We start from the raw sequence: 12,181 nt of genomic DNA on the forward strand, positions 1-12,181 counted from the left end.
CATCACCAATCTCTGTTGAGTGTTGATGTTCCAAGACCACATGTTTTGTCTAACATTAGAGTGGTATGATTTGGGGGCGGGGGGGGGGGACAAAGTATTCTTCAGTCCAATGTGTCTTTGCTGTTCGTCCTATCCAGCGAAGCACTGGTATCCCCATGTTCCCCTCTCATGCACAGTTCACAGTGTCCTAGATTAACTGCTGAACATGCATGGTAAGCGGTCATCTAGGGGAATGGCTGCCCTGCCATTAAAATGGCACTAGATCCACCTGGGCTGGCTGGACGGATCCAACACTGGGCTGGACAAAGCACAGGCTGGAATCAAGATTGCCAGGAGAAATATCAATAACCTCAGATATGCAGATGACACCACCCTTACAGCAGAAGGTGAAGAAGAACTAAAGAGCCTCTTGATGAAAGTGAAAGAGGAGAGTGAAAAAGTTGGCTTAGAGCTCAACATTCAGAAAACTAAGATCATGGTGTCCGGTCCCATCACTTCATGGGAAATAGATGGGGAAACAGTGGAAACAGTGTCAGACTATTTTTGGGGGCTCCAAAATCACTGTAGATGGTGATTGCAGCCATGAAATTAAAAGACGCTTACTCCTTGGAAGCAAAGTTATGACCAACCTAGACAGAATATTCAAAAGCAGAGACATTACTTTGTCAACAAAGGTCCGTCTAGTCAAGGCTGTGGTTTTTCCAGTAGTCATGTATGGATGTGAGAGTTGGACTATAAGGAAAGCTGAGCGCCAAAAAATTGATGCTTTTGAACTGTGGTGTTGGAGAAGATTCTTGAGAGTCCCTTGGACTGCAAAGAGATTCAACCAGTCCATCCTAAAGGAAAATCTGTCCTGGGTGTTCATTGCAAGGACTGATGTTGAAGCTGAAACTCCAACATTTTGGCCACCTGATGTGAAGAGCTAATTCATTTGAAAAGACCCTGATGTTGGGAAAGATTGAAGGCAGGAGGAGAAGGGGATGACAGAGGATGAGATGGTTGGATGGCATCACCGACTCAATGGACATGAGTTTGGGTAAACTCCAGGAGTTGGTGATGGACAGGAGGCCTGGCGTGCTGTGGTTCATGGGGTCACAAAGAGTCAGACACAACTGAGTGACTGAAATGACAGCCACTTTTGTTCAATGGCACCTGCTTGGAAAACAATTTCAATATTTGATTGTATTTTCCCCATATGTGGTCAAAATAACTGGGAGATAGAAATGCCCGAGGTGCTACTGTTAAGTAATAAGGAGCGAAAATCAAATGAACTTAATTCAATTCAACTGTCACTTGAAGCAAAAATGGAAATTATTAGGTAAGCTGAAAGGATGAGAAACTTAAACTTTAATTAGATGCTCCATGAACATAAGTTGATTGTGTGTTTAATTATGAAGGAAAATAACAAAATTACAAAGCATGAAAAAAAATGCCAGAATTAGAGAATTGGATTGTGTCTCAGAGACAAGATGTAATTAGAGATTTTATAATATTGTCTAGCTTTATGGGAACTGAACTTGGTTTATAACAGATGAATGTGTTGTGCAAATTCAACTTTTCTACATGTTTTCAACAAAGTATCATATGCCAGAGTGGAAAACTACCTGTATAAGAGAGGACATGCTAGCATAACATTTGGGGAACATTTATACAAGAGAAAAAAAAGAAGGATGTCAGGCGTTGAGAAGAGAGAAAGGAGGCAAGTTGAGGCAGAAAAGAACAGAATTTGAGTCAGGGGCTGTTGGAAAACCCCAAATCTACCTGGAATCCTAGTGCCTATTAAACCAAGGGCTCCATGGGGCAGGCTGGGCTGTCCTTCCTGTGGACCAAAGGGAAATCATGTGGAATCACCTTTAAATTTCCTCTTTATTACATATATTTAATTTTCCTCTGCTGCTACTGCTGCTAAGTCGCTTCAGTCGTGTCCAATTCTGTGCGACTCCATAGACAGCAGCCCACCAGGCTCCCCCATCCCTGGGATTCTCCAGGCAAGAACACTGGAGTGGGTTGCCATTTCCTTCTCCAATGCATGAAAGTGAAAAGTGAAAGTGAAGTCGCTCAGTCATGTCCGACTCTTCGCGACCCCATGGACTGAGTTTTTGGGAATTTATTTTATCCATCTTTATACGTGCCAGTCATACACTGCGCTGGACTCTGTATCACAGGAGATTTGACTCTGAACACTGCCTTGCTCAGGCTTCCACATCAGCTGCCCTCCATGCAAGGGGAGGCACTGATGGAGGCTGGGAGGGAGAGAGAAGCCAGGGTGATTCGTTCCCTCTCTGCCTAGGAAGGTGCTGTCAGGGGCTGCCTGGTTTCTGCAGCTCCAGCTCGCATAGGACTGAACTGCCCTCCAGTTAGGGGTAGAGCTAGCTTCCTGCTGGTGTGAATCTTTAGAAAAACTACTGCGTCTTTAAGTTCTCAGAGTCTATCACTTGTGAATATATGAAACTCCATGTTAAATGTTCATAGAGGTTTCTGTTTTCCTGGTCAGATGTTGATTGCCTCACTATATTCTTCAGCACCACCAAGGATATAGTGGATACACTGCTAGATGAATCAATGTGAGTATTCAAGAGGTGTTTTTTTTTTTTTTTTAACTAAGATTGAGGACCCCTTCCCTGTTTGTAACAAAATTCGGCAAGCCTAAAGAACCAACCAGGGTTCTAATTTCAAGGCTTGGAGATTCTTGGAAAATCAGGCAAGACTGTAAATTTGTAGCTGTGGCAATGGAACGCATCACATCTGTCTTCAAAGAACCCACAAATCAGCAAGGAAGTCATATGTGAAAAGAAGTCACGAAAGTGATGAAGAAAGGGCTCCTGGGCAGGTGGATGTGCGTAGTCAGTTGCTACCAAGTCTGGGGTGACTTCAGTGCAGAGATGGCAGAGCTGAGTCTGGAAGGTTAAGGAAGAGTCTACCTGGAGAAGACAGGGATGGGAGTTCCCAGTGGGGGTAACAGAATGTGCAAATATGTGGGAGTAAATGGGCTAGACCACACTGGAGAATGTCAAGATGGTCAGTGTGGCTGGGGCTTGGGAGGCATGGAGGAATGTTGAAGGAGGCTTGGTGGGTGGGCTATGGAACCCAGCTGCTCAGGTTCAAATCCTGGCTCCACGATTTCATAGCAAGATACCTTCTTGGAGCCTTAGGTTCCTATCTGTGACATGAGGGTACCAACCTAATATGGTTTACGGGCACTTGATGCTTAGCATGCATGCTAAGTCACTTCAGTTGCGTCTGACTCTTTGCAACCCCATGGACTGTAGCCTGCCAGGCTCCTCTGTCCATGGGATTCTCCAGGCAAGAATGCTGGAGTGGGGTGCCAGGGGATCTTCTCAACCCAGGGATCAAACCTGGATCTCTTGTGTCTCCTGCTTTGGCAGGCAGGTTCTTTACCACTAGTGCCTCCTGGAAAGCCCAAATCTTAGGAAATAAACATCAGTTATTATGCTTTATGTTATGCTATTTACATGTATGTTATATGGATTGTTTCATTGGTTCAACCCCGCTGTGATACTGAAAAAGGCATGGCATAAGTTTGGCACTTATAAAAACGGACTTTCCAGCCTGCTGTTTGCAACCCTTGCTAAATGCTTTGTCCTCTACTGCCAAGGCCAGTTTCAATGACAGTAACAGCTGAAATTACCAAAGAGAAATACCAGTGGAAGACACCATTCTCTACATCCCTTTCCAAGGGGGTGCTTGACTGGGCTACAAAGGACAGAGGAGTCCACTCACCTGTGGATGGAGGCCAGTTTGGCAGACTTCCTGCCGATGGAGAACTCCGAGCAGTAGAAGTCAGCCTCAGCCCAGGTCTTATTGAGAGGGAAAAATCTGTAGCAGTGGCCTTTGAACTCCATCCAGAACAGTGGGCATAGGGAAGCCTGGGGCAGCTCTGGCATGGCTGGGGACAGAGAGAAAACGGACTGGGAAGAAGGCTGGCCATGCAAACATTGATGCTATGGCTTATGACATCTTTTAAAGTATAAAAGTAAAAAGTGATCCCAGTATGATTAACACAGGCATAAAATTTACAAAATAATAAAGGCAATATGTACTCATTATAGAATCAAGATTGCCGGGAGAAATATCAATAACCTCAGATATGCAGATGACACCACCCTTATGGCAGAAAGTGAAGAAGAACTAAAAAGCCCCTTGATGAAAGTGAAAGTGGAGAGTGAAAAAGTTGGCTTAAAGCTTAACATTCAGAAAACAAAGATCATGGCATCCGGTCCCATCACTTTATGGGAAATAGATGGGGAAACAGTGGAAACAGTGTCAGACTTTATTTTTATGGGCTCCAAAATCACTGCAGATGGTGACTGCAGCCATGAAATTAAAAGACACTTACTCCTTGGAAGGAAAGTTATGACCAACCTAGATAGCATATTCAAAAGCAGAGACATTACTTTGCCAACAAAGGTTCATCTAGTCAAGGCTATGGTTTTTCCTGTGGTCATGTATGGATGTGAGAGTTGGACTGTGAAGAAGGCTGAGCGCCGAAGAATTGATGGTTTTGAACTGTGGTGTTGGAGAAGACTCTTGAGAGTCCCTTGGACTGCAAGGACATCCAACCAGTCCATTCTGCAGGAAATCAGCCCTGGGATTTCTTTGGAAGGAATGATGCTAAAGCTGAAACTCCAGTACTTTGGCCACCTCATGTGAAGAGTTGACTCATTGGAAAAGACTCTGATGCTGGGAGGGATTGGGGGCAGGAGGAGAAGGGGACCACAGAGGATGAGATGGCTGGATGGCATCACTGACTCGATGGACGTGAGTCTGGGTGAACTCCGGGAGTTGGTGATGGACAGGGAGGCCTGGCGTGCTGCGATTCTTGGGGTCGCAAAGAGTCGGACACGACTGAGCAACTGATCTGATCTGATAGAATCCTTGGAAAACGTTACTGCCTTAGAGTGTTTTTCTTCTTGTCATGTTGAAGGCAGTGATTTTTTAAAATGCAATTGTGATTATATTGTCCATAAACCCCTATCTGTATTCTGATTTCTAAAAATTAGAGTATAAGCATTTTCCCTCATATCATTATAAATTTCTGTAAACATTGTTTCAAACAGCTCTTGAATACTCCCCTGAGTGTCCACCCCCCCCCCAAGTTTATTTAATCATTCCCCTATTTTGGTCTAATTAGATTGTTTCCTCTTTTTAAAAGAAACAATTAGACAAAGTGCTGAGATGAACAGCCTTGTCTACAAAGCTTTTGCAACATTTCTGATTTTCTGGGGAGAGATTTTTAAGGCTTTGATACAATTTGCTAAATTGCCTCCTGAAAGCAATTTCTACTCCCACAGTGATGTCTGAGAATGCCCACCTCATCACGCCCTTGCCAGCACTGTTCCCACTTTAATGGCACTCTTTGCAAATTTTATAGGCAAAAAAATGGTATCTCATTTCAATCTGCAATTCTGGGCTCTCTGGCGAAAGTGGATATTTCCCTACATGTTTAATGACAAACAGCAGCCAAGACTATTTATATATTTAGCCTATGACTACTGGGGTTCAGGATGTGTTCTTAATTCTGAAAGGGGACAGTAAAGTTCTCCAAAGTCTCAGCCCCTCTGGGGAGCCTCTTCGTGTGGTTTGGAAAACCACGATTGAAGAAGACCAAGCCGGGGAGAAAGGCATGCTGAGAATCTGCCTGGAACTTGGATGTGTGGCTCATCTGTGAGAGCAGGTACTAGGCAGTGGTGAAATTGTTAGACTGGGGCCCAGAAGCCTGGGTCCCAGCCCCAGCTCTGCGTCTCAATGCCATATAATGCTGGCACCTTCCTTTCCTTCTCAGCGGTCAGGCTGGCACCTCTTGAGGTGCCCAGGGTGTGGATCTTTGCCTTCAAAACCACTCTGTTAGTGGGCTGGGCTCATGAATAAGGAAGTAGTGGACTTCGTTTACTGAGCATTTATGATGTGCCAAAGATTTGCTGGGGCTTCCCTGGTGGCTCAGTGGTAAAGAACTCGCCTGCCAATGCAGGAGATGCAGGTTCGATCCCTGGGTGGGGAAGATCCCCCCGAGAAGGAAATGGCAAGCCAATCCAGTAGTCTTGCCTGGGAAATCCCAAGGACAGTAGTCTTGCCTGGGAAATCCCAAGGACAGAGGAGCCTGGTGGGCTACAGTCCGTGGGGTCACAGAGAGTTGGACACGACTGAGGCTCATGAGCACAAGCAGTATATGTACACGTACAACTCTATGAATTTTTCGGGGAAGGAAACGGACAGTTGCTTTAATCAACAGAGCTGAGTTTCCCTGGTGGCTCAGACAGTAAAGAGTATGCCCGCAATTCAGGAGACCCAGGTTCAATCCCTGGGTCAGGAAGATCCCCTGGAGAAGGAAATGGCAACCCACTCCAGTATTCTTGCCTGGAAAATCCCATGGATGGAGGAGCCTGATGGGCTATAGTCCATGGGGTCGCAAAGAGGTGGACATGACTGAGCGGCAGCTTTCAGCTGGGGGCTATCTGTCCCTGATGAAAACCACTGGGCTTTTCTGTTTGACCAGAACCAGCCCTCCCCTCATCCCAGGCTGCTGTACTGGTCAATCCTGGCTTGTCCCACCCCTCCCCGCCAGTCCTGGCCAATCGTCTTTCAAAGAGTGCCAGTATCCAAACTGGGGTCAGCTGATCCAAAATCTGCTCTCTTAACCCTCCCTTATATGCAAAGGGAGTTATGGACTTAGTGGGCTCAGTACCCCTGGCTCTTCCCTGCTCCTCTCTGGACCTCGGTCTCCTCCCTTCTCAGTTGAGAGCACTGGTCTAGAAGGACATTGCCTCGATGCTGAGAGGGCTGAAGGACCCCTTGTGAGGCTGGATGTTGCTGAGCTCCCTGTGGGGACTTTGCCAGTGCCTTCCTCACAGAGAGAGGCAGCTGAATCAGCCTCTCTCAGGGGTCACCTTTTGGAGCACTTCCCCCTTTAGCAGCAGCGGCAGCAGCCCTGTTGCATGAATGAGAAGCAGCAAGTCATTTCCATCTGCTATTCACCCATCACTTATAACCAAGGACACACACTGGTGAGCACTTGGCCATGTCTGTGCAGGAGCTGGCTGGAACAACTGGCCCAAGACGATATTTGCTGATGCTAAATGACTTTCCCCACTCTCACCCACCCTACAATTATTTTACATCCTAAGTATTCATACTAGAGATGGAAGTAAAGGATATAACCATCCCAGTTTGCCCAGGACTGTCCCAGTTCTAAATCTGAAAGCGGCACATCCCAGCCCCCAACCCCCACCCCTTATTTGATCTCCTGGAGCAGTGGTTCTCAACCAGGGTGATTTCGATTCCCAGGGGACAGGAAGCAATGCCCAGAGACATTCTTGGTGGTGGGCCTATTGGTATCCAATGGGTAGAGGCCAGAAATGCTGCTAAACATCCTACAATGCCCAGGACAGCCCCCAAAACAAAGCATTTTCTCACCCGAAATGTCAATAGGGGGACTTCCTGGTGGTCCAGGGGTGGTCCACACTCCCAATACAGGAAGCCTGGGTTCAATCCCTACTTGCCGCAACTAAATATCCTGCATGACGCAAACAAGAGCAAAGACCTTGCGTGCTGCAACTAAGAGCTGGGGCAGTCAAATAAATAAACAAACATTAAAAAAACCCAAAACCAACAACAAAATGTCAACAGAATTCCTGCCCTAGATGGAAAGGCGAATTCCAAAATGTAAAATAACCCCACGGAGCCACAACACAAAACATCACAGCAAATGTTCACACTCCTCAGCCCATCTGTAGTTTCTTCAACAGAAATGCACCAGAAAACTGGTTAGAAGTAGAGTTCAATTAGAAGTAGAGTTCGGGTTCGTTCTCTAATTTTAGAGTTAAAATGTAAAACTGTCACAAACCCGTGGCTTAAAAGCCCCTCGGCCAGAATACTGTGGTTAAATTTAACAGTACAGACTTCATGGAAGGATGGTGCAGAGGGCAAGCCTTGCTTTTCATCCCGAGTCTGAGATAAAACAGACAAACTTCTTTGTCATCTCTCCCACGGCAGGAGGACTGCCCGCTATGGGACCCACTCCAGTACTCTTGCTTGGCGAATCCCACGGACAGAGGAGCCTGGTAGGCTGCAGTCCATGGGGTCGCTAAGAGTTGGACATGACTGAGAGACTTCCCTCTCACTTTTCACTTTCATGCATTGGAGAAGGAAATGGCAAGCCATTCCAGTGTTCTTGCCTGGAGAATCCCAGGGACGGGGGAGCCTGGTGGGCTGCCATCTATGGGGTCGCACAGAGTCGGACACGACTGAAGTGACTTAGCAGCAGCAGCAGCAGCATCCGGTGTAATCTTCCCCAGAAGGTGGAACTTTTTACCTTCTCTCTGCTCTATGAGGGGATGCCTCTCTCAATGTTCTGCTTTAAATGGCTCAGCCGTCATCCCTCCGCCCCGGGTGGATGTAAAACCCTAGCCTAGGTATTAGGGAGGCTGACTCCGCACCCGGAGTGCTGCTGCGCATGTGTCCAGTGCTTTGGTTTCTTTCTTTCGTTTCCTGCCCCTGGGCGCCCCAAACACTTTCCTGGAAGCCCAGCTTACTTTTCAGTGGATGTTTGTAAAGTTTATCCGCATATCTAGATGTCTATAGTGGAGCCATTTTCTGCTGTCCAATTTACCGTAAGGTCTGATCTGGAAGTTTCCACCCTCGTTGTCCTCTCTTTTCTTTTCCTTCATTAAAAAAAACCCACAACTTTTAATTTTGGAATAAATTTAGCTTTACAGATAAGTTGCAAAAATGGTATACAGAGTCCTTGAATATACTTCATTCAGTTTCTCCTAATGTTACCATCTTAACATTTCCATGGTACATTTGTCACAACTAAGAAATTAGTATAGATACGTACTCTTCCCAGGTGGTGCTAGGGGTAAAGAACCTGGCTGCCAATGCAGGAGACATAAGAGACTAGGGTTCGACCCCTGGGTGGAGCGGAGCCCTTGGAGGAGGGCACTGGCAACCAGCTCCAGTACTCTTGCCTGGAGAATTCCAGGGACAGAGGAACCTGGCGGACTACAGTCCCTGGGGTGACAGAGTCAGATGCGACTGAAGCAACTTAACACGCATGCACTCTTCACTAAACTACAGGTTTTATTCAGATTTCACCAGTTTTTTCTTTACCTGTTCCCAGATCCAGCCTAGGAGACCCTATATATTCACTCTACCCTTGTGTTTTATTTGATATCAACTATCTTTGATATCAAATACTATCACTATCTTGATTAAAGCAATTGTTCCTTTCTTTCTCTAGAAAAATGCACAGTGATGTATACACACACACACACACACACACACACACACATACATACACACAGAGTCTCCCCCTATTATTTTTGGCCTCACTGCGTGGCATGTAGGATCTTAGTTCCTGACCAGGCATTGAACCCTTGCCTCCTCAGCGGAAGCAAGGAGTCTTAACCACTGGACTCCCAGGCAAGTCCTATACACACACACTTTTGATTAGACAAAACTGACAAGAATTGTCTGGAACTGGCCAGAACTGTCTGGCATTGTTGGATATCTTCCCCAAATCATCTTTACCTCTTCTCTTTCCCTTTCCTCGTATCCAATCAGTTTTTAAGTCTTGTTTATTCCACCTCCCAGTACCTCTCCAATTCCTTTCTCTCTCTCCTTTTTCTTCCTTCCTTCCTTCTTTCCTGTCTTCCTTCCTTCTTTCCTGTCTTCCTCCCTCCTCCTTCTCCTTCTCTCCTTCTCTCTGTCTGTGTCTCTCCCTTCCACATTCTTCCTTCCCCATAGTCTCTCACAGAAACTTCCTCAATTGTCTCTTGGCTGTTCTTTCTGCCTCATCTCACCTTGTAGATCCAGAGAGATCCTTCCAACACCCTGAGCTGGTCCTCACGGACGCCCTCCAGGAGTGCCCGTTGCCTTTGGGAACAGCGCTCCCTTCTACCCCTGCAGCTTATCCCATCCCTCACAACATGTTCCAGATTTGCTTCAGCTCTTGTGTGTTCAGCTCTGCAGATACTTGCCTTGGCCTGTCTTCAGCCGATCTGAGTTTCTTCCTTGAGTCTTGGCTGTGTGGTGGCTTCTTTAGGGAAGACGAGGTAGGAGTTTCTCTGAGAGCCCCTAGAGCCCCTGCACCCACCGTTCACATGTCCCCATCAATTCTTGTTCAGTCTGGCCTCTCCCTGCTCAAGGTCTTCTGTGGTCATCCCTCTCCCTGGTGCTTGGCACATAGGAGGTAACTAGTTTTGAATGACTAAACGCATGCCAGGGAATCAAACACTGCTCCTTTGGGTCAACTGTCCCTTTGGGGGGGCGGGCAGTGGTGAGAAGGGTGTGGGCATCACCCATGTGTCCTGATGCCTCCAAACTGGTCTATCTTGACTCTAGGATGGTGTGCCTGGACTTTTCCAGCTGAGCACTGAGGGCACTGACTGACCCCAGTTTTCCATATTGTTTAGCACAGTGGCTGCTGGACAAGGGGTATCCGCCTCACCAGGGAGCTGTTAGCAATGGAGAGCCTCAGCCCCCACCTTCCCGCCCTCCTCCCCACTCCTGGTCCCTTTGATTTTCTCCACTGAGCAAGTGGTGGTTATGGATGCCTGGGGTGAAACCTACCAGAAAATGGGGCTGTGACAGGTCACTGCTCAATTAATTCCCTTTCCACCTGGGCAGGCACAGGCCTTTAATTGGGAGGACCTGGGAGACACAAAGGAGCCGCTTGCCTGCACTGGAATGGTAATGAACTCCACCCTGCCTGGCATCCCACCGCTCTGCCCACCCCCCACTTCCTTTACTGGCATCCCACCGCTCTGCCCGCCCCCCCAACTTCCTTTACCTCTGGGATTTTAGAAACAAGCATTAGAAGGGTTTCAGAGGACTTTCATCAACCTGCAGCTCAAAGTAGCCTTGGCTAAGCTGTGTCTCCTTTGTAAAGAGATGTCTATAGTTTTACAGATTGACAGGGAGTGATGGCAACATAATGACCAGGGCCCACCCTACTGAGCTTCCACCTGAGCCACGCGATGTGTCAGGTATTTTGTGCATAACAATTCATTTCATCTTCCCACATCTTATAAGGTAGGTATCATGATTCCCCCCGCCCCGCCTCCCACCTTTATAGATGAAGAAACCAAAGCACAGAGAGTTTGAATGACTTGCCTGAGGTCACACAGCACCTAAGTGGAAGACCTGCATGGCTCCAGACCTAATTTAGAGATTCCTGCTATATTGAAGCCTATTGCCCTGTCTCAAGCCTGATGGTCTGGTCATTCATTCATTCCCTTATTTGTTCAGAAAGTCTTATTTGAGCACCTATTTGGTCTCAGTAGTTGGTATGTACTGGAGATACTGTGGCATATTATATAGAGGTAACCTCTGACCTCATGGATCTTACACTCTGTGGAGACTGACCTTAAGAAAAATAAACACAGAAATAAAATGTCATTAATACATAGTTAATATGGCTTTCGGAGAAGGCAATGGCACCCCACTCCAGTACTCTTGCCTGGAAAATCCCATGGATGGAGGAGCCTGGTGGGCTGCAGTCCATGAGGTCGCTAAGAGTCGGACACGACTGAGTGACTTCACTTTCACTTTTCACTTTCATGCATTGGAGAAGGAAATGGCAAGCCACTCCAGTGTTCTTGCCTGGAGAATCCCAGGGATGGGGGAGCCTGGTGGGCTGCCATCTATGGGATCACAGAGTCGGACACGACTGAAGCGACTTAACAGCAGCAGCAGCAGCAATATGGCTTTGTGTTGTACAGGCAAAAACTTGAGGGAGCAGCTCCAAATAATTTCAGAAATTTGTCAATTGTTTGCCCCTTTTCTCTCCCGAGTTGAACTGGGTGTCATCCCCACCCTGCCTGCATGGTGCCCACTGGTGATTACAATGACACCAGAGTGAGTCCCCTTCCTGGATGGGGAAAATGCAGGGTGTATAACACCCATTATACAGGATACAGGATCACCTGAAAGTGGTACATAACCCAGATTTAGAAACCCAGAGAGTTTCCTGGAGGGGGTGATGTGAGACCCCTACTGAGACCTGAAGGATGAGGAAGAGTCAGAAGAGTTCCAAGTGGAGGGCATAGTATGTGCAAAGGCCCGGAGGTATGAGAGAGAAGGGGGCATTTGGAGAATTGCAAATGATTCAGCCTGGCTGGGAATTTGAGAGAGGGATGAAGCTGGAGGTGATGGGGTGGGGGGG

At 47.1% G+C, this 12,181-nt stretch overlaps 1 protein-coding gene across 1 annotated transcript in view; it reads right to left on the reverse strand.

The window, feature by feature from the left end:
• The window catches only part of CLEC19A (C-type lectin domain family 19, member A), a 27,636-nt gene that overhangs the window by 9,733 nt on the left and 5,722 nt on the right, over positions 1-12,181 (reverse strand). The window contains exon 2 of the mRNA XM_010837109.1: positions 3,742-3,907. Coding sequence (XP_010835411.1) covers positions 3,742-3,907 — 166 coding nt within the window. The remainder of the gene's footprint in view (positions 1-3,741; positions 3,908-12,181) is intronic.

This window comes from Bison bison, unplaced genomic scaffold, assembly GCF_000754665.1.
Source record: "Bison bison bison isolate TAMUID 2011002044 unplaced genomic scaffold, Bison_UMD1.0 scf7180017864072, whole genome shotgun sequence".
Taxonomy (NCBI): domain Eukaryota; kingdom Metazoa; phylum Chordata; class Mammalia; order Artiodactyla; family Bovidae; genus Bison; species Bison bison.